We start from the raw sequence: 26,715 nt of genomic DNA, 5'->3' as shown, positions 1-26,715 counted from the left end.
TATCTAGCTCTCTCTTGAAAGTATCCAGAGAACCGGCCTCCACCGCCCTCTGAGGCAGAGAATTCCACAGACTCACCACTCTCTGTGAGAAAAAGTGTTTCCTCGTCTCTGTTCTAAATGACTTACTCCTTATTCTTAAACTGTGGCCCCTGGTTCTGGACACCCCCAACATCGGGAACTTGTTTCCTGCCTCTAGCGTGACCTTGTAATTAACCTTGTAAACCTACGCTGTACTCCCTCAACAGCAAGAATGTCCTTCCTCAAATTTGGAGACCAAAACTGCACACAATATTCCAGGTGTGGTCTCATAGGGCCCTGTACAACTGCAGAAGGGCCTCTTTGCTCCTATACTCAACTCCTCTTGTTATAAAGGCCAATATGCCATTCGCTTTCTCAACTGCCTGCTGTACCTGCACGCTTACTTTTATAGACTGATGAACAAGGACCCCCACATCCCGTTGTACTTCCCCTTTTCCCAACTTGACGCCATTTAGATAGTAATTTGCCTTCCTGTTTTTGCTACCAAAATGGATAACCTCACATTTATCCACATTAAACTTCATCTCCCATGAATCTGCCCACTCCCCCAACCTGTCCAAGTCACCCTGCAGTCTCATAGCAATACGTGATTCATTTTAATCTCCTTGGAAAAAAATAGCACATGCCCTCTGCATTAGAAAATTGAAGACGCCAGTCATCAACTTCGAGATGCAACGTGGAGGACACTCCCTAGTCTGTACCAGTGGTGCTGAAGTGGAGATGATCAAGTGCTTCAGGTTCTTCAAGCATAAACATAGAAAACAGGTGCAGGAGGAGGCCATTCGGCTCTTCGAGCCAGCAACCGCCATTCAGCGCGATCATGGCTGATCGTCCCCAGTCAATAACCCGTGCCTGCCTTCTCCCCATATCCCTTGATTCCACTAGCCCCTAGAGATCTATCTAACTCTCTCTTAAATCCATCCTGTGATTTGGCCTCCACTGCCCTCTGTGGCAGGGAATTCCACAAATTCACAACTCTCTGGGTGAAAAAGGTTTTTCTCACCTCAGTCTTAAATGGCCTCACCTTTATTCTAAGACTGTGGCCCCTGGTTCTGGACTCGCCCAACATTGGGAACATTTTTCCTGCATCTAGCTTGTCCAGTCCATTTATAATTTTATATGTTTCTATAAGATCCTCCCTCATCCTTCTAAACTCTAGTGAATACAAGCCTAGTCTTTTCAATCTTTCCTGATATGACAGTCCCGCCATCCCAGGGATCAATCTCATGAACCTACACTGCACTGCCTCAATCACAAGGATGTTCCTCGTCAAACTAGGAACAACACCAACAACATGTCCCAATTCAAAGCATCCAATCCAGATGCATCACAGTTTGGGCGTGACAACTGCTCAGCCCAAGGCCACAAGTAACTGCAGAGAGTTGAGAGCTCAGCCAGACAATCATGCAAACCAGAACCCCCCCCCCCCCCCCCCCCCCTTCCCGCTCAATCTGCCCTTCACACTACCTTGGGAAAGCAGCCAGTGTCATGAATGACAATTCTCAACCTGGTCACTCTCTGTGCTCCATTCCTTGCAGCCAAGAAGTACCTACCACCAAAAACAGCTCCTGATCTGACTCTGGAATGGACCTCTCGTGTACAGAGGATGAATTCCTGATCTTCCAATCAATTTGTGTGGCCCTTGCACTATTTCTTTACCTGCACTCTCTCTTTAGCCATCTATTCTGCATAGAGAATGGAGCAGCTGTGCTTGTACACTCTGGAGTTTAGAAGGATGAGAGGAGATCTCATTGAAATGTATAAGATTGTTAAGGGCTTGGACACGCTAGAGGCAGGAAACATGTTCCCGGTGTTGGGGGAGACCAGAACCAGGGGCCACAGTTTAAGAATAAGGAGTAAGCCATTTAGAACGGAGACGAGGAAACACTTTTTCTCACAGAGAGTGGTGAGTCAGTGGAATTCCCTGCCTCAGAGGGCGGTGGAGGCAACTTCTCTGGAGGCTTTCAAGAGAGAGCTAGATAGGGCTCTTAAAAGTAGTGGAGTCAGGGGATGTGGGGAGAAGGCAGGAACGGGGTATTGATTGGGGATGATCAGCCATGATCACATTGAATGGCGGTGCTGGCTCGAAGGGCCGAATGGCCTACTCCTGCACCTATTGTCTATTCGCCTTCCCCTTCGCACTGCCTCATGTTCACACAAGGTATGATTTGCCTGGATAGCACTCAAAACCAAGTTTTTTTAACTGTATATCATTACATGTGACAATAATATACCAATGATGTCAGTCGATCACTGTGGTTCTGATTGATTCATGTAACCTATAGGTAGCTGTTCATTTTTCAAACTGGGTTGAAGGGAGATCTCAGACAGAATTTTGCAATGTCTTAACAGGAAACTGATCAATATTGGAGTATAGAATTACAATTCACAAAGCAGTTAGAACTGCCGAGACAATCTGACCATTTACATTTTATGGATATTCAAGGGACATCAAATTAACCATTGGTCCTGCAGGTGAAATACAATATGTCATTTACAAAAATGAAACCCCTCTGAACAGTCATATTTCCCTTCTGCCATCCTGTAAGCCCGGAAACAGGCGATCAAAATGTTACAATACGATACCACTTCATTTATCCCAGGACGGAAATTGATCTGCCAACAGTCATAAAACATAACAAGATACATGGAACATGAAATTAAAGTGACAACAGACAATAGGTGCAGGAGTAGGCCATTCGGCCGTTCGAGCCAGCACCGCCATTCAATGTGATCATGGCTGATCATCCCCAATCAGTACCCCGTTCCTGCCTTCTTCCCATATCCCCCGACTCCACTACTTTTAAGAGCCCTATCTAGCTCTCTCTTGAAAGCATCCAGAGAACCTGCCTCCACTGCCCTCTGAGGCAGAGAGTTCCACAGACTCACCACTCTCTGTAAGAAAAAGTGTTTCCTCGTCTCCGTTCTAAATGACGAGTGGATAGTCCGGGGGGGAGGGGGTAAGACAGTCTACCCCACGTCAGAAGGGGGAGGAGTTGTACAGTTTAAAACCCACATGGTACAAGGATCTCCTGTGGGTTTCTGTGCTGCATCTTGGTGGAACCAGCTTTACAATTGCTTCACTAGACTGAGAATATCTACCACCAATAAGTAGCATGCATGAGACAAGCACAAATGCTACCATCACAGAACACAGAAAAACTGTTATTTTTGTGCTTGGGAAAAAAACAAAACAGTTGTTGCCATAGTTACAATTTTCACGTCACTATTGGCTGACCAAAATGAGCTTTGTGCTTATTACCTTCCCTCCTGCAGATGACGGCTCATCTTCTTGCTCATCTGCAACAACACAATTTCAAGAGGGATTTTAACTCGTGCAACCAAGAGAAACAGATGCAGGCAACGTTCTTAATCAACAAGTGTTTGATATGACCAAGAGTAATCGATTCAACCACACCAGCAAGTTTCATTATAATACAGAGGCATAGTGACACAGCGGCTGAGCTGCTGCCTTACAGCGCCAGAGAGAAGGCAGGAGAATGGGGTCAAGAGGGAGAGATAGATCAGCCATGATTGAATGGCGGAGTAGACGATGGGCTGAATGGCCTAATTTTTTTCCTATGACTTATGAACTTATCCCGGTTCGATCCTGACTGTGGGTGACGTCTGTACAGAGTTTGTGCGTTGGCTCCATGTGGCCACATAGATTTTCCCTGGGTGCCCCAGTTATCTCCCTGTCCAAAAGCGTACAGGTTTGTAGGTCATTTGGCTTCAGAAAAATAATAAATGATTCCTAGTGTGTAGGATAGTGCTGGTATACGGTGTGATCACGCGTTGTTGTGGACCCGTTTCCGCGCTGTCTCTCCAAAGTCCAATTTTGTACACGTTGGAAAATATATATTAGATCACTCTATATGGTAATCATACATTCATGGTATTGGAATAAGACCATAAGACAAAGGGGTAGAAGTAGGCTTCTCAGCCCATTGAGTCTTCTCCGCCATTCAATCAAGGCTGATCTATTTCCCCTCTCAACCCCATTCTCCTACCTTCTCCCCATAACCCCCGACACCCTTACTGATCAAGACACTATTACTGCCTTAAAAATACCCAATGTCTTGGCCTCCTCAGCCGTCTGTGACAATGTATTTCACAGATTCACCACCATCTGGCTAAATAAATTCATCATCTTCTTTTTGAGGATACATCCTTTTATTGTGAGGCTGTGCCCTCTGGTTCCAGACTCTCCCATTACTGGAATAATTCTTCCCATGTCCACTATCGAGACCATTCGTTATTTGGTAGGTTTTAATGAGTCAGTCGTCGTCGTTTCCCCCCCCCCCCCCTGCATCCCCTCATTTAGTTTAGTTTAGAAATACAGCGCGGAAACAGGCCCTTCGGTCCGCACCGACCAGCGATCCCCGCACATTAACACTATCCTACACACACTAGGGACAATTTCTACATTTACCTAGCCAATTAACCTACAAATCTGTACGTCTTTGGAATGCGGGAGGAAACCGAAGATCTCGGAGAAAACCTACGCAGGTCACGGGGAGAACGTACAAACTCCGTACAGACAGCACCCGTAGCCGGGATCGAACCCGGGTCTCTGGCGCTGTAAGGCAACAACTCCCCCGCTGCGCCACCGTGACCGCCCGCAAATGAATGGCATCTTGCGACACAAACCCATTATTAAAACTGGAAATAGGACCAAAAACAGTTTGTTCAGCAACCAAGAACAGACAAATCACATGTCAATTCCAAAAATAAAAAAAGGTGAAGAGCAAAGGTCTCAGATCCAAGCAATTACTCTCCACTAGCATCCTCAGCAACCCACTCTTGCCACCCCACACAGCCCGGGGAAATAGGAAAATAAATCCAAATTGTGCCTTTTTTGTTAGGTGTAGAATGCAGTACTCGTTTCCACAAAAGTTTAATACGGCATGTAAAAAATAGGAGCTGGCTTCAAACCAAACCAATTTGACTCAGTTACACCTCGTGCTTTGGCTCACAATCCCTGTACCTATTAATAATACCAACAAGGTTAACAGGGAAAGACAAAACCAATTTAAAAGTAGAAAATATTCTCTGCAGTGATTTTCATACTAGAATCTACAAGTTGAAATCTCCCCACTAGGAAACTAAACACAATTGACTGTGTGAATTGAAAACTGAGGAAAAAGGAACAACGCTGTTAAAAAGATCACTGTTGTTGTTCATGGGAATCACCAATTACACCCAAACTGAACTACAACCATTTTAACTACATGACAAATAAGCCACTTATGCAGGACGCCCAATCCAACCACCCCCACCCTACCAACTTCCGTTGCATTCCCACAACCAAAGGACCACTCCTCTCTTCATTAGAGTAAAATAGCTCTAGACTAAAAACTTCCTTCACTAATTAAACCTCAATAAGAGAACATTCAAGCAGTTCATGGAGATGAAGGTCTAGGTACATGGCCAGCCAAGGTTATATTTTAGTTAGAGGAGACTGGACAAAGATGATCAAGGATCAGTTCTTCCCCCCCCCCCCCAACAGGAAAATGGGTAAAAGTGAAGGTTGGTTTGGGAAGGGTATCAAGACACAGGTCTGCAAACAATCAACAACCTAACACTAGAACTAATTAAAATACTAGAATGACATGAAAATAGAATTAATGCATTGTAATTATTCAGATTAAGCTGGAGCAGAACAGCCAGATTTTGCAACAGCTTCTTCCCCCGAGCCATCAGACTCTTGAATTATGTGTAATGTGCCACCACCATTATCTATTTTATCTTTTTATCTATTTTATCCTTTTGTTATTTTTATGTTGCACGGTGAGCCAGATGCAATGGAATTTCGTTCAGACTTGCATTTATTGGTGTATTTCTGAATGACAATAAAGTCTTTGATTGAATGAATGATTGATTGATTGATTAGTGATAACAAAAAGGCTTTTGGCATATTGACCTTCATCAGTCAGAGCATTGTATAGATGTTGGGAGGTCATGTTGCAGTTGTATAAGACGTTGGTGAGACCACATTTAGAGTATAGTGCTCAGCTCTCTGGGCACCATGTCATAGGAAAGATATTGTCAAGCTTGAAAGGGTTCAGAGAGGATTTACGAGGATGTTGCAAGGACTAGAGGGTCTGAGCTATAGGGAGAGGTTGAATAGGCTGGGACTCTATTCCTTGGAACACAGGAAGATGAGGGGTGATCTTACAGAGGTGTATAAAATCATGAGAGGAATAGATCGGGTAGATGCACAGAATCTCTTGCCCAGAGTTGAAGAATAGAGGACCAGAGGACATAGGTTCAAGGTGAAGGGGAAAAGATTTAATAGGAATCTGAGGGGTAACTTTTTCCACACAAAGGGTGGTGGGTGTATAGAACAAGCTGCTGGAGGAGGTAGTTAAGTCTGGGACTATCCTAACATGGAAGGAAACAGTTGGACAGGTACATGGATAGGACAAATTTGGAGGGATATGGACCAAACGCAGGCAGGTGGGACCAGTGTAGCTGGGACATGTTGGCCAGTGTGGGCAAGTTGGGCCGAAGGGCTTGTTCCACACTGTAACACTCTGACTTTATAAATACCAGAAATGTATCAAATGTCAAAAAGAATGTTCACACAGAACAGCATTTACAGCAAATGAGTGTGCAGTTTAAAACACTGGTACATGTAGTGCACAGCGTGCGGCAAAATGGCTTTCTATATCTTGTATACAATTGCTCAAGTCTTCAATCATTTTTTTTTTTTTTTAAACAGTGCAAGGGTCCTGACCCAAAGCATCACCTATCCATGTTCTCCAGAGATGTGGCCTGATCATCCGAGTTACTCCAGCACTATGTCATGTTTTGCTCAAAAATTTGAGTATTTTAATATGGTTAATATTAAATGATCTATCAAAAGGAAATAAAAAGAGTTTTTATTTAAAGTATTGGATTAGTACAAATGGGTGCCTGATGATTGACATGGTCTCAGTGGATCAAAGGGATTGCCTCGGCTTTATGCTTCTTCTATTGAAGCAACAAGGTGGAAACCCATTGTCTAGACAAAGAAAAATGGTGGGGAGTGAGTAAGCAAGAGCAGTCCTGGGCAAAGATGACAAACACACTGCCTGCTCCCTTGACCCTCTCCCCTGCTGAAGTTCTGCCTCCCCGTTCTCTGCCCCTACCTCACTAATCTCTTCAACTCCTCATTGTCCCAAGGAATTGTCCCCTCCGCTTTCAAAACTGCTGCTGTCACACCAATCTTAAAGAAACCTGGTCTTGATCCCTCCTCTCTCACTAACTACCGCCCAATCTCAAACCTCCCCTTTCTTTCAAAAACCCTGGAACGTATCGTTGCATCGCAACTTCATTCCCACCTCCTTGCATATAACCTACTTGAACCCCTCCAATCTGGCTTTCGCCCCCTCCATAACACAGAAACTGCTCTCCTCAAAGTCCTCAACAACCTCCTCACCTCTGCTGACACTGGTTCCCTCAACATCCTCATCCTCCTCGACCTGAGCGCAGCCTTCGATACAGTGAACCATAACATCCTGCTCACCAGACTCAAAGACCTCGGCATTGAAGGCTCTGCACTCAGCTGGCTCCGTTCCTACCTTTCCAACAGATCCCACTTCATCTCTCTCCACAACCACACCTCTGCTACAGCCACAGTCACTCAAGGTGTTCCACAAGGCTCCGTACTCGGCCCCCTCCTCTTCATCATCTACATCCACCCCCTTGGTCAGATACTCCGCCACTTCAACCTGGACTTCCACTGTTACGCTGATGACACCCAGATCTACCTCGGCACCAAATCTCCCCACAACCCCCCCCCCTCCCTTATCAACTCCTGTTTGTCAGCTATAAAAACCTGGATGCAACATAACTTCCTCAAACTCAACAGCGATAAGACAGAATTCCTCCTCATAGGCTCCAAAGCCACACTCAGCAAAATCAATAACCCCACTCTCACCATCGACGGCACCACTGTCTCCCCATCTCCCCAGGCCCGCAACCTCGGCGTGATCTTTGATTCCACCCTCTCCCTTGAGCCTCACATCCGCCATGTCATTAAAACCTCCTTCTTTCATCTCCGCAACATCGCCAAACTCAGACCCTCTCTCACACCTCCCGCTGCTGAAAGACTCATCCATGCCTTCATCTCCTCCCAACTGGACTATTGCAACTCACTTCTCCTTGGCATCAGCTCCACCTACATCAACCTACTCCAACTGGTCCAGAACGCAGCAGCCCGACTCATCACCCACACCAAATCCTGGCATCACATCACTCCAGTCCTCAAACAACTTCACTGGCTTCCCATCTCCCACCGGATCACCTACAAAATCCTGATCCTCACCTACAAAGCCCTCCACCATCTGGCCCCCCCATATCTCACTGACCTCCTCTCCCCCTACCAACCCTCACGGTCCCTCAGATCCACATCAGCCGCTCTCCTCACCAACCACAAGTCCAACCTCCGCAGTTTTGGGGACAGAGCCTTCTCCAGGGCAGCTCCCAGGCTCTGGAACTCCCTCCCACAACTGATCCGCAATTCCGTGTCCCTCACCATCTTCCAGTCCCGCCTCAAGACCCATCTCTTCACCTCTGCCTATCCTTAGCCCCACGTCCCTCTCGCTTTTCATCTGTGCATTAATTGCCTCATATTGTGTTTTGTATTGAATTCTGTCTTTACTTTGTGTACTAGTCATGTCTCTACTATTTATTTCATTCCCCTTACATGTTTTTCCTCTACCTGCTAAATTTTTGTAAGGTGTCCTTGAGACTCTTGAAAGGCACCCATAAATAAAATTTATTATTATTATTATTATTATAAACACAGGAGAGAGTTAGCAAGGGGAAACAGCAGAGTAACAAGTACAATAAATCTGGAGGTGGCAAGCTAATGAACAAGATAAAAATAATTGAAGGCATAGATAAATAAAAACGTTGCATATACAATCAAAGGTAGAGAGCATGATTATTACATGTACTCTGGGAACTACAATTAGGAGCCGAAAGCAAACAATATCAAGACTCAAACTTATCTTCACAAACTGCAAGCCTCCCTTTGCGCTCATTGAAATAATGCGTTTTTACCACAAGTGTCATGTTTCCAAAATTATACCGGCTAAATTCTGCTGTCATTGCTGAAATTTTTATATTTCAGAAAATCATCAAGCAGTGAAGAAATGAGAAAAGAAACGTAATGAGATGACAGTACCCATTGAGACAGCATCACCACTAGTGATCGAGTGCAATCCAATTGCATTAACTACATTCCTGCATTTAAAAGGGTTAGCTTAAAAGGTTTGCCTCGCACCAAATGAAAAGCAAGAGGGATAGACGTAACAAATATATATTACCTAAATCTGCGATTGTACCTCCTTTTACAGGTGTGTGCTCGCTGTCCTTCTTGGTGTTCACTAGCAAACAAAGGGATAACATGTCAAAACAGAACAGATTTATTCTGAAAGCATAAGGTCTGATTACTGGGCTAATTTCTAAGTCATTCACAATCCACAAATTATCAACATTCATGAAAAGGTCCCAATAGAAACTAACTGTGTCCATCAATAAGAGTAGAAGTAGGCTAGTCAGCATTGAGTTTGTGAAGCAAAATGTTTCAAAACTGGACCAGCAACAATATTATTTGGCCTATTGCCATTGGACCAGCTTATTGCCATCAAAATCTATATCCAATGTTCTAATTGTCATACTCCATGAGGATTTAATGCCATAACACGTTTCTTTGCTTCCAGATTCGCATTAAGGAACAGTTATTCAATTCTTAAAGCTATACTATCATGTACAGTTAAAAGCATGGATGTACAGAGGGATCTTGGGGCCCAAGTCCCAAACTCCCTGAAAGTGGCAGCACATCGAAGGGCCGAATGGCCTACTCCTGCACCTATTGTCACATGTAGATGGAGAGGTAAAGCCAACAAATGGTATGCCTGCTTTCATAGTCGGGGCATTGGATATAAGAGTCAGCATGTCATGATGCAGCTTTATAGGCTGCTTTTGGAGTACAGTTTGCAATTGTTTTTCATTTACACAGAGGGTGGTGGGTGCCTGAAACATGCTGCCTGGGCTGGTTTGGTCAGATACTATCGTGGCATTTAAAATACTTTATGATAGGTACATGGATATGGAGAGATACGGATTATGTGCAGGCATATAAGAGATGGTCTTGGCATCATGTTTAGCACAGACATTGTGGGCAGAAGTCAAGTCAAGTCACATTTATTTATATAGCACATTTAAAAAAACAACTCTCGTTGGCCAAAGTGTTTTACATTTGTTATAAGAATAGTATAAACAAACAAACTACATACATATATACATATAGCCCTCGCTCAGTGGACGTCAGGAACGGCTTGAGAGTACAGATAAGGTTTTAGTCTTGACTTAAAGGAGTCGATGGAGGGGGCAGTTCTGATGGGATGGGGGATGCTGTTCCACAGTCTAGGAGCTGCAACCACAAAGGCGCGGTCGCCCCTAAGCTTATGCCTAGACCGTGGGATATTCAGCAGCCCCAAGTCGGCCAATCTGAGGGACCTGGAGGTGGAGTGGTGGGTGAGAAGACTTTTAATATAGAAGGGGGCAAGCCCATTGAGGGCTTTGTAGACATGGAGGAGGGTCTTGAAATGTATACGGAACCGCACAGGGAGCCAGTGGAGAGAGGCCAGGATCGGGGTGATGTGGTCCCTTTTTCGGGTGCCCGTCAGGAGTCTCACTGCGGCGTTTTGGACCAGTTGCAGGCGGGACAGGGAAGATTGGCTGATGCCAGTGTAAAGAGAGTTGCAGTAATCTAGGCGGGAGGAGATAAATGTGTGGATGATCTTTTCGAGGTCATCAAAGTGGAGGAATTGTTTTATTTTAGCTATCGTCCGAAGCTGAAAGAAGCTAGCTTTTACCACGGCATTGACTGGTTTGTCAAATTTCAGTGCCGAGTCAAATATCACGCCGAGGTTTTTGACGTGAGGTTTGAGTAGTGGGGTAAGGCTTCCAAGACTGCCTGCTATCATTCAAGGGAGTGTTCCTGTGCTGGATATGTTCTATAAAACAATTATGCGACAACCAAGCATAACATTCACCATTTTTCCCCATAAACTCCAACCCATCCAATCTTGGGCTTCAATTACTTGCATCAAGATGCGGAGGGAGCAGGGCCTCACATCGCCCGGCCAGGCCTTAACGGCCGCGGGACTTGCCATCGCCCACCGCGGGCTTTAACATCAGGAGAAGAATGGAAAACAGGGGAGAGACAAGACTTTACCTTCCATCACAGTGAGGAGGAGATTCACTGTGATGGATGTTTGTGTACATTGTGTGTCTTGTTGTATGACTGCAGAAACCAAATTTCATTTGAACTTCATTTGAGGTTCAAATGACAATAAACGGTATTGTATTGGGTATTAAAATGTTCTTTCAATAAATGTTATACATATCGCTCCACCTTCACATCTCAAAAAAGATGGAAGGAATTAAAGCTAAAAGAACCAAGTCACTAATTATGTTTTTAAATGAAACAAGGCAATGTGCATGGTGAATAAAAAAATCTCATAGGTAGAGATGAAAAAAAATCAATGAAAACCTCCAACATGTAAACACATATTGCAACACAAATTTGGCAAGAACCAGCAACAACAGAATGAAGGAGTGATAGCATCACTTCTTTACCATTTTTTGGTAAAATAACTTCTTCCACATTGGGTACAGGTGTAGGATCCTCCATGTCTTTTGTTAGGTCTTCCTGCTCCTCTTCCTCTCTCTGCCCTCTTCTCTTTAGGTACGGGGTCGACTGCCTGCAGGCAACGAAAATTCATGAAACCCGGCGCTCAATTGGTTTCGACACATTGCAGCACAACATTGATGCAAAATCTTCAGCTTCATCACTTTCAATATATGGTGTTAAGAGGGAAAGATAGATCAGCCATGATTGAATGGTGGAGTAGACTTGATGGGCCGAATGGCCTAATTCTGCTCCCATCACTTGTGAATTGACATTTCCCAGCATGCCAATAAGCTATCTAGTCTACTGAAACACAAGACCACAGATGCTGGAACCTAGTAAAAGCATCTATTGGAGGAACTCTGTGCATTGAACAGTGCCTGTATCGGTTGTGTTGAACAAACCCTGCATGGAGTTCATTGAACTTGCTTCGTTAATCAGTTCCTATGAATACCTTAAAAACTTTGATCATTCATTAACTCACCAAACCGCAGCGAATTCACCCCCAATTTCTATAATCTATTCAAAATTAAATTATCGTGCCAGCGTAATGGCACAGCTGTTAGACCAGCTGCCTCATAATGGCAGTGACCTGGGTTTGATCCTGACCCTTGGTGCTGTTTGTACGTTCTCCCTGGTCGTGTGGGTTTCCACCGGGTACTCTGGGTTCCCACATCCCAAAGACATGCAAGTTTGTAGGTTGACTGGACTCTATAAACCTATAGGAACGGGGGAACTGATTGGGGATGTTCAGCCATGATCACAGTGAATGGCAGTGCTGGCTCGAAGGGCCGAATGGCCTACACCTGCACCTATTGTCTATTGGCAAACGCGACAATAAACTAAACTAGACTTTTGAATGCAAAAATAAATGCTCATTTACCTCTGCTCACGTTTGTCACAGTTTTTGTCTACTCAAAATGCAAGGACATGTTGGCATGCAAAAATGCACAATTAACCTGTCATTTCTGGCACTTATAAGGTAGACAAAAGTGCTGGAGAAACTCAGCGGGTGCAGCAGCATCTATGGAACGAAGGAAATAGGCAACGTTTCGGGCCGAAACCCTTCTTCAGACTGATGTGGGGTGGGGGGCGGGGAGAAGAAAGGAGAAAGGAAGAGGAGGAGCCCGAGGGCTGAGGGAGAGCTGAGAAGGGGAGGAGACAGCAAGGGCTACCGGAAATTGGAGAATTCAATGTTTATGCCGCTAGGGTGCAGACTGCCCAAGCGGAATACGAGGTGCTGCTCCTCCAATTACCGGTGGTGCTCACTCTGGCCATGGAGGAGGCCCAGGACAGAGAGGTCGGATTCTGAATGGGAGGGGGAGTTGAAGTGCTGAGCCACCGGGAGATCAGGTTGGTTAATGCAAACTGAGCGGAGGTGTTCGGCGAAACGATCGCCAAGTACTTATAAACATGGTTACACCTAGATGCCAACACTGATTACTGCAGGATTCTACTCCACTCATGTGGCAATTTCAGCACCCGGCCATTACCCCAACATCCCATTCATGATCGTCTATAGGCACAATGCTTAAATTAACCCAAAAGATATAATTCAGCCAAATTCCTCAGCGCTTAAATCAAATGCCTTGTATTCATCAGTGCAAGAGATATGCTGAGGAATAGCCCTCCAGACAATTATTTTGGGTCATATCAGACCTATTTTTTTCAATTTAAAGGTCAAAACAAGTCTGGTGCTCTCACTGTAATTTAAAGAAAAATACATTAAAATGACCAAGACACTGCAGCCTCACTGGAAGACTAATGAAGAACAATCACACAAACAGCAACCCTTCAACCTGTGGCTAAAGCCATTCACACAAACTAAGAAATTAAATTAAGCTGCTAAACATAAGCCATTAAGCTCATATTTAGTCAGCGTTGCCTCTGACAACTATAGCCCGAAATAATCAACTAAATCTATTTGCTCAATTCTTAATCCAAAACCATCCATTCAAATAGGTTTAAGCAGGCATACTTTTTGTCAAGTATTCACCCCAATTTCCTTTCAATGGGAAATATAGAATATTTACAAAGGTGGCACGGTGGTGCAGCAGTAGAGTTGCTGCCTCACAGCACCAGAGACCCGGGTTCAATCCCGACTACGGGTGCAGTCTGTACAGAGTTTGTACCCCAGGGTTTTCCCCCCAGATGCTCCGGTTTCCTCCCACACTCCAAAGACGTACAGGTTTGTAGGTTAATTAGCCTCAGTCAAAATTGTAAATTGACCCTAGTGCGAGTAGGATGGCGTTAATGTTCAGGGAAATCGTTGGTCAGCTCGAACGGTGGGCCGAAGGACCTGTTTCCGTGCTGTATCTCTAAACTAATTTTTTTTTTAAATTTATATAAAGATTTTGCCTCAAATAACATATTATTCACCATCAAATTTTCAAAGTGGAACATCAGGATATTGCTCATTGAGGTCTTCGATTTTGAGACAAAGGTGAATATCAGCGTCCTGCAAATATTAATAAATTCTACACAAGTCTTCCTGCAGATTCTTGTCCCTGATAGCTTGTTTTGCATTGCTTCTGGATCACGTGGATTAATAAATTTAAGACAATAACACACTAACTCCAATACACAAGAACAATAGTAGATCACTAATAGGATACAATTTTGTTTTACTGCTCTGTAACTGTCAGCCCCAACATGATGCCCATGATTAACGTACTTACAGGAAAGTTTGACTTACCCTTTCTTTCCGCTCTTCTTCCGGGATTCAGTCGGCATTGGGATTGGAGAAGGGGAACGGGATCGCTTCCTCTTCTTCGACCCTGCTGCTGATTTTCTATCCTTCCTATCTGGTGTACGGGATGCCTAGTTGGAAACAATTAAACATGCTAGTTGTGAAAAATACTCAGCGTACAATGCTGTATTAGGAAAGGCTTAGAAGGATATGGGCCAAATGTGGGCAGATGGGACTAGTGTAAAAGGGACACCTCGGTTGACATGGGCAAGTTGGGCCAAAGGGCCTGTTTCTGTGCTGAATGACTGACATCAATCGCAGGCAGGTTAGTTAGGATCAGATGGACAGAAAAAAGAATAGCGGGGCAGCATGGTGGCGCAGCGGTAGAGACATGGGCTCGATCCTGACTATGGGTGCTGTCTGTGCGGAGTTTGTACGTTCTCCCTGTAACCACATGGGTTTTCTACATGTGCTTGGGTTTCCTCCCACTCCAAAGGCATGCAGGTTTGTAGGTTAATTGCCATCTGTAAATTGTCCCAAAGGGCCCTTTTCCACAATGTATCAAACTAAAGATTCAAATGTCATGCTACGGTCGTTCCTCACAAAGGCACAGCCCATTTTTATTTTCGGTATCCTCAAGAAACTTACTGGTGGATTAGTTACAGATGAGCTTATAACTACATTAGGTCCCACAGGAGACAAGGAACTGCCGAAGCTAGAACCTTGAGCAAAGCACAAAGTGCTGAAGGGCTCAGTCTGAAGAAGGGTCCCGATCCTTTACCCATTCCCTCCACAGATGCTGCCTGACCCACCAATAGTGGGCAGCATCTCTGGAGAAATGTAACAGTGAACGTGTCCGAGAGAGTGCCAAACCGAAATGTCACCCGTTCCTTTTCTCCAGAGATGCAGAGTTACTCCAGCATTTTGTGCCAACCTTCAGTATAAACCAGCATCTGCAGTTCCTTCCTACACCACTAGCGGGCTACTTGCATTTTTTTGTCATTTTAAATTAATCATCTTGTGGGAACATTTTAAACATTTCTCAATATTTCAAATTAATATAATTTATTGAACCTCATCTTTACATAACTCCTGCTTAATTGTTTTAGACAAGGGTTTATTAATTCTGACCACCAAAAATCTGAAAAGGGCCTTATTTTATTGTCGATAAAATAAACCTCAATAAATGGAGGCATATTGTTCAAATTAACAATGGATTATATAAGAAAGTACTGCTGAAAGTGTAGAGGACAAAAAAAAAGTACAACAAAGACAAATTGCTAGAATAACAGTGTCTGACAGCATCTCTGGAGACTGATTGAGAGAAGTTATACCAAGCTGAGATTTGGCAGTGGAACAGTAAAATAGAGTTAAGAAACTGCAGATGCAACAAAAAGACAAAGTGCTGGAGTAACTCAGCAGGTCAGGCAGCATCCTTGGAGATTGAATTAGATAAGAAATTCAGAAAGAGCCCAAATTTGTAGTTTTTAAAAAAAAGGGAAAAAAGGAGATTGAGGCTGGGAAAGAAGTTGATTTTTTTTTTCCAGCATCTTTCATGATCCCAGGAAGATCACATATTAGTTTTGAATAGTAATAGTTCAACCGCCGATTTTCCGGCAACTCCTTTAATCTGGACAAAATTACAAGAGCATGTCTGAAATTCCTCTCCTGGAAGTCCCCCCGAAATGCGGCGCCCAAGCCGAGTGAGACGGCCCCCTATGGCTGGGGCTCTGGAACTGCAGCCCAGCCAATACACTCCCATAACTGACTTCAGTCTAAATTTCCCGGCCAGTATCTTGGCCTCTGTTGCTCCTGCAAAACAGATAATCCAGCAAGGTTCAGGAACCCTCATGACACAAGAAGTCATTGAAATGTTTGGATAGACTGCAGTCCCACAAATACACAAACGATTTTACTACTTTTAAGTGGGATAATACATTTTGGCCAGTACACTGGCAGAACTTCCTTTCTCCTTTGGCAATTTTACCCCGAACCTTGGACATGGAAGATGACACCTTAGTGGAAACTATCATCCAAATTAACAGGCAGAAGGTTTGCTGTTGACAGGCTTGGCCAAACTCTAGTTCTATAGACACAAAATGCTGGAACTCAGCGGGACAGGCAACATCACTGGAGAAGGAATGGGTGACATTTCGGGTTGAGATCCTTCTTCAGAATTTCTAGTTCTATAAACTCCTGCTATAAGATGGTGCCCAAGCCAGCGACTCTCAGTGTGCGGATCTTAGAAGTGGATATGCAATCACACGTTACAATCACTCCACTCATTCAAACTGCGGATAGCTTGATTGCAATCATGTATAGTTCTTCTGCTGTCTGGATAGCTCGCCACAAAAAGCTTTCCACTGTACCTCAGTTCACGCGACAATAATAATGAACTAAAGCTTGTTTTTGAAGGAATGAGGTTCTTGTTTTCTTGCTCAACAATGCACAACAAAAGACTAAATTCCTCAGAAGAGATGACTCCATCAATCCTCAGATTAAAGAAATGCAAAACAAGCCAATTGCAGAAAAGGTTAACAGAAATAGCATTTGACAAGGGAGCAGTGCGAGCTTAAGGCACAATGGTGAAAATAATCAGGAAAACAAGGATCAGCAGCAATAATTACATTCAATGCTTCATGATTTTCACCAGACTAAGCAGGCTGGCGAATTGTGGAGCACATTAAACCCAGTTGACAGTGTAATATTCAAAAAACACAAAATTAAGATGACAAAGTTATACAGGAAGACAAATCTATCTCATCCAACTATATAAACAAAGAAAAATGCCAAGAACAAGGACCCTAAAGCCCCTGCATAGATCGCAAAATCTGTCTCTTGTTTTGTTAACAAGACACCAAGGTCCTAGCTGTATTCAAGAGAGTTGGATACAGCTCTTAGGGCTAACCAAATAAAGGTTTATGAGGAGAAAGCAGGAAAGGAGTACTCCATGCTCATTCACAACTAAAAGTTAAATAGTTTAATTGGTACACTGGGATATGCCACTTCATTGACATAAAGCTACTTGCCTTTGAAACCTTTGCACAAATAAAATGAAGTCCGTCCGCTACGCCCATAAATGCCCTCTCAAAGAAGTGATCCTTCTCAGAAGTCATGATCCTTAAGTTCAAGTAAAGTTCAAGTAAAAGCTAACAGGCCCACCACGAGAATGTTTTTTTAATCAATAGTTGAACAGTTCCATATAAATTAACAGAAAGTCAGTAGTATTTTTTTTTTTTTTGTCAGTCTGCAAAGAATGTTTATTAAATGAACACAATTAAATGTTAAACTAACACAATGTTTAATCTGCTGAAGATAGAGATAAAATGCTGGAAGTGACTCAGCAGGACAGGCAGCATCTATGGAGAGAAGGAATGGGTGACGTTTCAGGTCCAGACTCTTCAGGCAGAGAGTTAGGGGAGAGGAAGTCTAGATATATGGACGGGTAAGGTGTGAAAATGACAGTTATTCTCATCCTAGGTATTAATAACTGAAAGGAAATAAAGATACAGGAGGAAAGACTAACCACTTTGCCCAAGACTGACACAAAACAATAAATGTTATCAGCAGGAACTTGGTTAATCTTTGCTTTTTAAAATATACTACTAGCTCCACGATATTTTGGCCACACAATAGCCCAATTCAAAAAGTATAATATCCAACTTGACTGATAAAAGACTGCAGCAAAAAAACATTTAAGCTACAATGCAACCGCTGAAAACCTAATTTTAATATGAATAGTCTGTCCTCATTCCTGGCATACAAGGCCATTCTCAGGAAAAACCCAAGCTTTTCCACTCTTGCTCCATTTGTTTTTTTCAATAATAAAAAATATTATTTTACAAATACTCTACCTCTTCTGTTACTGTCCTGATAGGAATGTGTTGTCGGTAGCTGACAGGTTTTTTGTTTTCGTCAACCTCATAATCCTCTTCATTCATCCACTCATTGAAAACATCAGTGTCCAGGATCCATTTGGCATGCACCTGAACAGATCAGCAAAAGGTTAGAATAGATTGAAAATCCACCCAGGATAAAACAGTGGAGTTTTCACAATGCTCCAAACAAACATGCTGATGGGTCCAATAGCGTCAACTTCCCACGTGAGCACATCTAACCATTTACAAATTTAACTTGGCATTTAATTGTGTCAAGCCTGTCACTATGCAATTTTCTCAGCTTCAGGACAGCCCTGCATAATTCCATTCCTACTTGTCGACCATCTATTTCATCATACTTGGGCCCGATCTTACTAAAGGAAAGACAAATCCGTGATTTCACTTCGTTTAAGGAGCCATGCAAGTCACCGATAGATTTGCACAAATAATTGTGACCTTTCTTCAGTTCAATTTAAGCAAATGCATTTGAGATGTTTGTGGAGAACAAAGACTAAAAGCTCTATCGCACAACTAGTCTATCACCATCTCAGAAAGACACAAGCTGTCTTATATCCAAGGAGATTGACATTTTTGATTAAAACATCAGTGTACATTCATTACTGCAAAAAGGCTGCCAGCATTTTCAGAGACCCACACCACCATGGCCACACACTCATTTCACCCCTGCAGGAGCCTGAAAACTGTAACGTCCAGTTTAGGCAACAGCTTCTTCCCTACAGCCATTAGGTTATTAAACGCGACAACCTCAAATAAGCTCTTAACTACATAGACTATTATTATTATGATTGCACTATTATTGTTTGTTTTTTATGTCTACATACAGTGTCCTCCATAATGTTTGGGACAGAAACCCGTCATTTATTTATTTGCCTCTGTACTCCACAATTTGAAATTTGTAATAGAAAAAATCACATGTGGTTAAAGTGCACATTGTCAGATTTTAATAAAGACCATTTTTAAACATTTTGGTTTCACCATGTAGAAATAACAGCAGGGTTTATACATAGTCCCCCCATTTCAGGGCACCAAAATGTTTGGGACACAGCAATGTCATGTGAATGAAAGTAGTCATGTTTAGTATTTTGTTGCATATCCTTTGCATGCCATGAAGCTTGAAGTTTGCGATTCATGGACATCACCAGTTGCTGGGTGTCTTCTCTGGTGATGCTCTGCCAGGCCTGTATTGCAGCCATCTTTAGCTTATGCTTGTTTTGGGGGCTAGTCCCCTTCAGTTTCTTCTTCAGCATATAAAAGGCATGTTCAGTTGGGTTCAGATCGGGTAATTGACTTGGCCACTCAAGAATTTACCATTTTTTAAGCTATGAAAACCTTTGTTGCTTTAGCAGTATGTTTGGGACCATTGTCTTGCTATAGAATGAACTGCCGGCCAATGAGTTTTGAGGCATTGGTTAGAACTTGAGCAGATAGGATGTGTCTATACATTTCAAAATTCATTGTGCTACCATCAGCAGTTGTATCATCAATTAAGATAAGTGAGCCAGTACCTTCAGCAGCCCTACATGCCCAGGCCACAACACCCCCACCACTGTGTTTCTCAGTTGGCTGGATGGATGCTAGTTGTTTTCTATGTGGAGCAAAGGAATGAAGGGGACTTCAGTCGGGGTGGCCTCTGCTCTCTGCTGATAGCCTGATGGAGGAGGTGATCTGGGTCCATGGCACGATGAGATAGTGCCAGAGTTGCTGCTTGCCTTCGGATCCCTGCAGGCGGAATGCCTGCAAGTATAGGGAGCTGCTCGACTGGATGAGGTTGAAGGCACCCAGTGATGGTTCATAAGGTGCTGTTCAGGCTCGTGTCTACCAGGCTAGTATGTCTGCTTCTACTCCATACGGGTGCGCAGTACTCAGCTGGGGAATACACAAGAGCTAAGGCAGAGGTGCAAAGAGTTGATGGACTGGCTCCCCAACTTGTTCTTGCCAGGCGTCGGATGAGGCCGCTACGTGCCATGACCTTGTCGCGGAGACCAGCCAGGTGTTGACGAAATGTATGCGACCTGTCCAGCTTTATGCCGAGATAAGTGGGCGTTTGTTGGAAGTCCAAGCGCCTGTTGTTAACGAAAATAGCTAGCTCTCGCTTAGCTTCCTTGCTGTTTAGATGGACTGCTGTTGACATTGTTCTGCCTTCGCTCAGCTTTAGACACCACTGTCATAGGTATACTGCCAAAGTCCCCATGTCTTGACTCAAGAAGCTCTCGATTGTCTTCCACTCCGTGTTTCATCAGGATGGCTAGATCTTCAGCATACCCATATTTTCCAGCGATGGTCTCTGGGAGGTCATGGATGTACACATTGAAAAGCAGCGGAGCCAAGACGGATCCCTGTGGGATGCCATTCTTCAGTCTACGTAGCCTACTCTGCTGTCCATCACTGGTCTTAAGCACAAAGCTCTTCACCAGATAAACGCTGTCCAAGGTCTGACCTCCCCAGAGGAGCATGGGTGAAGCTCAACAGACTTGGTACTGAAGTTGGGCGTTTCAATGCCAGCGTGTGGAGATGGGGGCTCTGACAGAGCCCAGCCTGTGAATGCGGAGCAGAACAACAGACAGCCAACCATGTCATCTCAGGGTGCCCGCTCTACCACCCACCAAATGGAGCTCAGGGACTGGCAGACATTGACGCAGAGACAACAACCTGGCTGCTCAACACACGGCTTGAGATCTAACTATTCCTTTGGTTTATGTTTCATTCGCAAGAAGAAGAAGACGACCACTGTGTTTCACAGATGAGGTGATACGCTTTGGATCTTGGGCAGTTCCTTCTCTCCTCCATACTTTGCTCTTGCCATCACTGATACAAGTTAATCTTCATCTCATCTGTCCACAAGACCTTTTTTCCCCAGAACTGTGGTTGATCTTTTAAGTACTTCTTGGCAAACGGTAACCTGGCCATCCTATTTTTGTGGCTAACCAGTGGTTTGCATCTTGCAGTGTAGCCTCTGTATTTCTGTTCATGAAGTCTTCTGCAGACAGTGGTCATTGACAAATCCACACCTGACTCCTGAAGAGTGTTTCTGATCTGTCGGACAGGTGTTTGGGGATTTTTCTTTATTACAGAGAGAATTTTTCCATCATCAACTGTGGAGGTCTTCCTTGGCCTGCCAGTCCCATTGAGATTAATAAGCTCACTAGTGCTCTCTTTCTTCTTAACGATGTTCCAAACAGTTGATTTTGGTAAGCCTAGGGTTTGGCTGATGTCTCTAACAGTTTTATTCTTGTTTCTCAGTCTCATAATGGCTTCTTTGACTTTCATTGGCACAACTTTGGTCCTCATGTTGATAAACAGCAATAAAAGTTTGCAAAGATGATGGAAAGAGTGGAGGAAATACTAGGTGCTGAGAGCTCTCTTATAACAGCATTAAGGAGGCAATTAAACACATCTGAGCAATTACAAACACCTATGAAGACATGCTTCCCAAACATTATGGTGCCCTGAAATGGGGGGACTATGTATAAACACAGCTGTAATTTCTACATGGTGAAACCAAAATGTATAAAAATGGCCCTTAATAAAATCTGACAATATGCACTTTAACCACGTGTTTTTTTCAATTACAAATCTCAAATTGTGGAGTACAGAGGCAAATAAATAAATGATGGGTCCTTGTCCCAAACATTATGGAGGGCACTGTATGCGTGTATGTGTGCGTGCTCATATGATCTGTATATATGTGCATATATACACACTGAGCTTTTCTCATTTATTATATTGTTTACAGAGTACCATGTTTATATATTCTGTTGTGCTGTTGTAAGTAAGAGTTTCATCTGGAATTTATGACAATAAAACACTCTGGACTCTTGGCCAATTCACCAGCAATTTGCTGCTGGAAGAAGTTCCTCTATATTGCCAATCTACAAAGTACTGGTAGAGCACTTTGTACTTGCAGTTTTTAATTTTACACACTTTATTTGTGATTGCCATATTTGTTTTGCACCAATGATTTTGACTGACCTTCCATGGTCTCTCTGGAATTGGTGGCTCCTCAATCTCAGCATCAATTTCACTGACAGGTATCCAAGTGTCATAGCTAGTAAACAAACAAGTACAACTTGTATTGTGAATATATGTATATAATGATAACAAGCAGCAACAAAGGAAAGCAATTAATGGCTCAAATTAATAACATACAATAACTAATTCAAATATTTGAATTAAAACAAGACAAGGAGGAATACATCTTTCTTTAAAAGTGGCATCACAGGTAGACAAGGTGGTAGTTGGATCATCGGCCTTCATCATTCAGGGCATTAAGTATAGGAGTTAACACGCTACATGACAGTGGGACAAAACATTAGCTGCACATGGGGGGGGGGATTGTGTACAGATTTGGTAACTCTGCCACTGGAACAACGGCATTAAGCTGGAAACATAGCAGAAAGAATTTACGAGAATATTGCCAGCACTCGAGGGCTTAAGTGATAGGGAGAGGTAAAGCAGTCTCGGAGCAAAGAACACCGAGGTGTGACCTTAGAGGTGCATAAAATCATGATTTATAAATGCAAACAAACTTTCAAGGATCTCTTCTTATGAAATCAAAAAATAAGTCAGTCAAAAGGACCTTCATAGAATAAAACTTTAGTTTTTCACGTTCTTCACTCGTGATGTTTTACCTCAGTCACACCAGCACATACCTATCTGGGAACATTCCCCAGTGTACCAGAACCTGCTTCTCTCTCTTCATTACAGGTCTCATCCATTCCTCTGCAACATAAGATATTTAAGGTCAGAAAGGGGAACAATCATAGAGTCTTAGAGTGATACATTGCGGAAACAGGCCCTTCGGCCCAACTCTCCCAACAATGTCCCAGCTACACTGGTCCCACTTGCCTGTGCTTGGTCTATATCCCTCCAAACCTGTCCTATCCATGTACGTGTCTAACTATTTCTTAAACAATGGGCTAGTCCCAGCCTCAACTACCTCCTCTGGTAGCTTGTTCCATGCACCCACCATCCTTTGTGTGAAAAAGATACCCCTCGGATTCCTATTAAATTGTTTCCCCTTCACCTTGAACCTATCTCCTTGGGTCCCCGATTCCCCTACTCTGGGCAAAAGACGGCGTGCATATTCCAGATCTAGTCCTCTCATGATTTTGTATACCTCAATAAGATCTCCCCTCATCCTCCTGCAGTCCATCGAATAGAGACCCAGCCTACTCAACCTCTCCCTATAGCTCACACCCTCTAGTCCTGGCAACACCATCGTAAATCTTTTCTGAACCCTTTCAAGCTTGACGATATCTTTCTTAGAACATGGTGGCCAGAACGGAACACAATATTCTAAATGCGGTCTCCCCAACGTCTTACACAAGAACAAAATTAGAAGATTTCAATTATATCTTCTTTACATCAATAGGAACCACAAACTGTTCACTTCAGAAAACATGCAATCACGCCAAATGTATTTAGGTATCAGTTTCAAGTATTAGATTAAATATCCAAACCCAACTAACATTTGTCTGAACACGAGCACACTCACAATATTTCTTACCTTCATCCAGGGAGCTCGGAACAGGATAAATTAAATGGGAGGCTTTCGATTTATCTTCTGATATTGTCCCCTGAAGTAAAAGGAGGTAACATGAGTAGTTCAAACTAACTTGCATAGTACAATTTCTACATGCGATTCATACAAGACACAGGAGATAGCCACAACTCTTACAGGTCCCAGAGCCATACATTTAATAAAAAAAACAGACTTTTACTTCACTCATCTCCCTTAATGGAACTACGGAATGGCAACTGCACATGGAGACAATTCAGCTGTGGACTGGGTACTAGTTCTACATAACAGTAATCTGGGTTGTCTCATTCCCCTACTTGGAGGTTTCCTTTCCAGAACTTGATCATTTGCTGCATAGTTTCTCCTTGCAAGACATTTGGTTCCTTGGCCGATCACTCTCATTCTCTGTCCCCTTATTCTTAATGTTTCAATCAACTGCAGTCGCTTCTTTCAATCACTTAGGCCCTGAACATTAACAATTTCATGATTATCTCTGGATCACCTTGCAAACATCTCCGCTCTAATGAGCAGCAACTGCAGCGACTCGAGTAGAGGTACATAGCAGAGTGGTTTTTAGACAGGTACATGGGCAGGAGAGGTTTAGTGGGATATGGGCCAAGCGTGGTCAGGTGGAACTAGTGTAGCTGGGACATGTTGGCCGGTGTGGGCAAGTTGGGCCGAAGGGGTTGTTTCCACGCTGCATTGCTCTAGTCTATCCAAGGAATTATTTGGAGTTTCCGCCAAAAAAAACAATTTCACTGGCTAACAATGTGACAACTCCCGTCCCAATTCTGCCCGGCCTGCCGAGTTCCTCCAGCACATTGCATTTTGATTAAGAGCTTCAAGTTGGTCCATGTAGAAAGTATACATACCTGATGTCTCTTAATAACATCCTTCCATTTATTTGCAAATTTCTGGTCAAGTTCAGGAGAGAGGTAGATCGTTGGTCTCGTGAAACAATTGTTCTAAAAAAAAGTTTATACCGTGAGAAATATTATTTTTTTTAATTTTTTTTAATTCTATTGATTTCAAATAGCAAAGTTGCATGAGCACAGCACCTGTATTTCCCTTTAATTATGGAGGAAACCTTCAAGAACTATGAAACCAGAGCACCGGAGGAAACCCACACGGTCACAGGGAGACCATGCAAACTCTACACAGACAGCACCAGGACCACTGGTATTGTGAAACTACTGCAGCAGCACTGTGCCGCCCTCCTGGTGCAGTCCTCGGAACAGGTATTGCACAGTCCAACACCTGCTATCAACACAGGGAGGATCAGTATTTTATTTCCTCCTGAGTGAAGTTCTCGGTGAAGCCACTAGAGGAAGCCAACAGCTGCGAAGTCCAAATATTTAAAAATGAAAAAAGGTGACAAAATGCATCTATATGGGAATGAGGTGACGTTGTGCAACAGGATCAGAGGCAGAAAAGGAAAAAAAAAAATTGCCAATGCGTTTTTATAAAATGCAAAACCAAAAATGATCCAATTGTATATATCCTACAAACCTCAAATTGTATTGCATGAAAAGACAAAATGTATAAAGTTAAGGAGGAGCCTGGCCATGGAGGAGACCCGTCCGACCTCTCTGTCCTGGGTCTCCTCCATGGCCAGAGTGAGCAACACCGGAAATTGAAGGAACAGCACCTCATATTCCGCTTGGGGAGTCTGCATCCTGCGGGCATGAACATTGAATTCTCCCAATTTTGTTAGCCCTTGCTGTCTCCTCCCCTTCCTCAGCCCTCGGACTGTCTCCTCCCATCCCTCAGCCCTTGGGCTACTCCTCCTTTTCCCTTACTTCTCCCCGCCACCCCCGATCAGTCTGAAGAAGGGTTCCGGCCCGAAACTATGCCTATTTCCTTCGCTCCATAGATGCTGCTGCACCCGCTGAGTTTCTCCAGCATTTTTGTGTACCTTCAATTTTCCAGCATCTGCAGTTCCTTCTCAAACAAAAAGTTAAGGGCCTGTCCCACTTACACAACTTTTACGGCAACAGCCGTCACCCGTCATAGGTCGCCAAAACTCTTCAACATGTTGAAAATTCAGCAGCGACCAGAAAGACGCTACTTTGGGTGACTAGGAGACTACTCACGACCATACAGGCGACACCCTGGCGACATGTCGCTGGGGTGGAGCCTGTATGGTCGTGAGTAGTTGCCCAAAGAGTCGTACCTTGTTCTGGTCGCCGCTGGATTTTCAACATGTTGAACATTTTCGGCGACCTGTAACGACCTATGGCGGGTGCCGGCAAGTCGCCGAAAAAGTCTCGTAAGTGGGACAGGCCCTTTACAAATTATGTGCAAGCTGCTAATTAAAAATTCCAGAAGTGACATTAAAATAATACCATACCTTAACCTTCCACAAAAGCAGATGGCCAGAGCATCAAGCCTGCCCTCTTGTTTCAGCAGGGGGAAGAGGGAGTATTGCAGTTTTGTAACTGGACAATTGTTTCAGAGAAAGAAACAATCTGCTTGGGGAACTCAGAAGGTCGAATAGCATGTGGTGGTGGGGGTGAGGAAGGCACATAGTCGACATCGAGACTCAAAACCCTGAACCTGCCAATAACTCAAATGTTCATACTTTAATCACTATGTCCCACAAGATGCTGCTCATCCCATTAAATTACCCCAGCAGATTGTTTGTTCCATCAGATTCCTGTGACTTCAGGATCATTTCAGAAACATTGGTATAGGTCGACCTTGACACACCAAATAAATACCTCTAAGAACAAATAAGGAATTTAAATTCAGTCAATTTGTGTGAAAAAGCACAAATTTCCATTTACAATTATTAAATATTTAAAATATTTTATTCACTGATATCATACATGAATGATAATTGGCCATTCTGATGGCTGAAATCTGATACATCATTGTCTCA

The 26,715-nt window shown here is 43.5% G+C and overlaps 1 protein-coding gene across 8 annotated transcripts in view; it reads right to left on the bottom strand.

Annotated features, from left to right (window-relative positions):
- Positions 1-26,715, bottom strand: part of smarcc1 (SWI/SNF related, matrix associated, actin dependent regulator of chromatin subfamily c member 1) — an 85,086-nt gene that overhangs the window by 41,886 nt on the left and 16,485 nt on the right. For all 8 annotated transcript variants that reach the window (XM_033020334.1, XM_033020331.1, XM_033020333.1 and 5 more), the window contains exons 5-13: positions 24,707-24,799; positions 23,823-23,892; positions 22,966-23,035; positions 22,286-22,361; positions 18,272-18,403; positions 14,424-14,548; positions 11,677-11,801; positions 9,357-9,416; positions 3,302-3,339 (exon numbers count right to left, since the gene is read on the bottom strand). In XM_033020334.1, the coding sequence (XP_032876225.1) occupies positions 3,302-3,339; positions 9,357-9,416; positions 11,677-11,801; positions 14,424-14,548; positions 18,272-18,403; positions 22,286-22,361; positions 22,966-23,035; positions 23,823-23,892; positions 24,707-24,799 (789 nt within the window). The remainder of the gene's footprint in view (positions 1-3,301; positions 3,340-9,356; positions 9,417-11,676; positions 11,802-14,423; positions 14,549-18,271; positions 18,404-22,285; positions 22,362-22,965; positions 23,036-23,822; positions 23,893-24,706; positions 24,800-26,715) is intronic.

Source organism: Amblyraja radiata, chromosome 4 (genome assembly GCF_010909765.2).
Source record: "Amblyraja radiata isolate CabotCenter1 chromosome 4, sAmbRad1.1.pri, whole genome shotgun sequence".
NCBI classification, from domain to species: domain Eukaryota; kingdom Metazoa; phylum Chordata; class Chondrichthyes; order Rajiformes; family Rajidae; genus Amblyraja; species Amblyraja radiata.
Note: the sequence above shows the minus strand (reverse complement) of the source record. Positions and strands in the feature narration are given on the sequence as shown.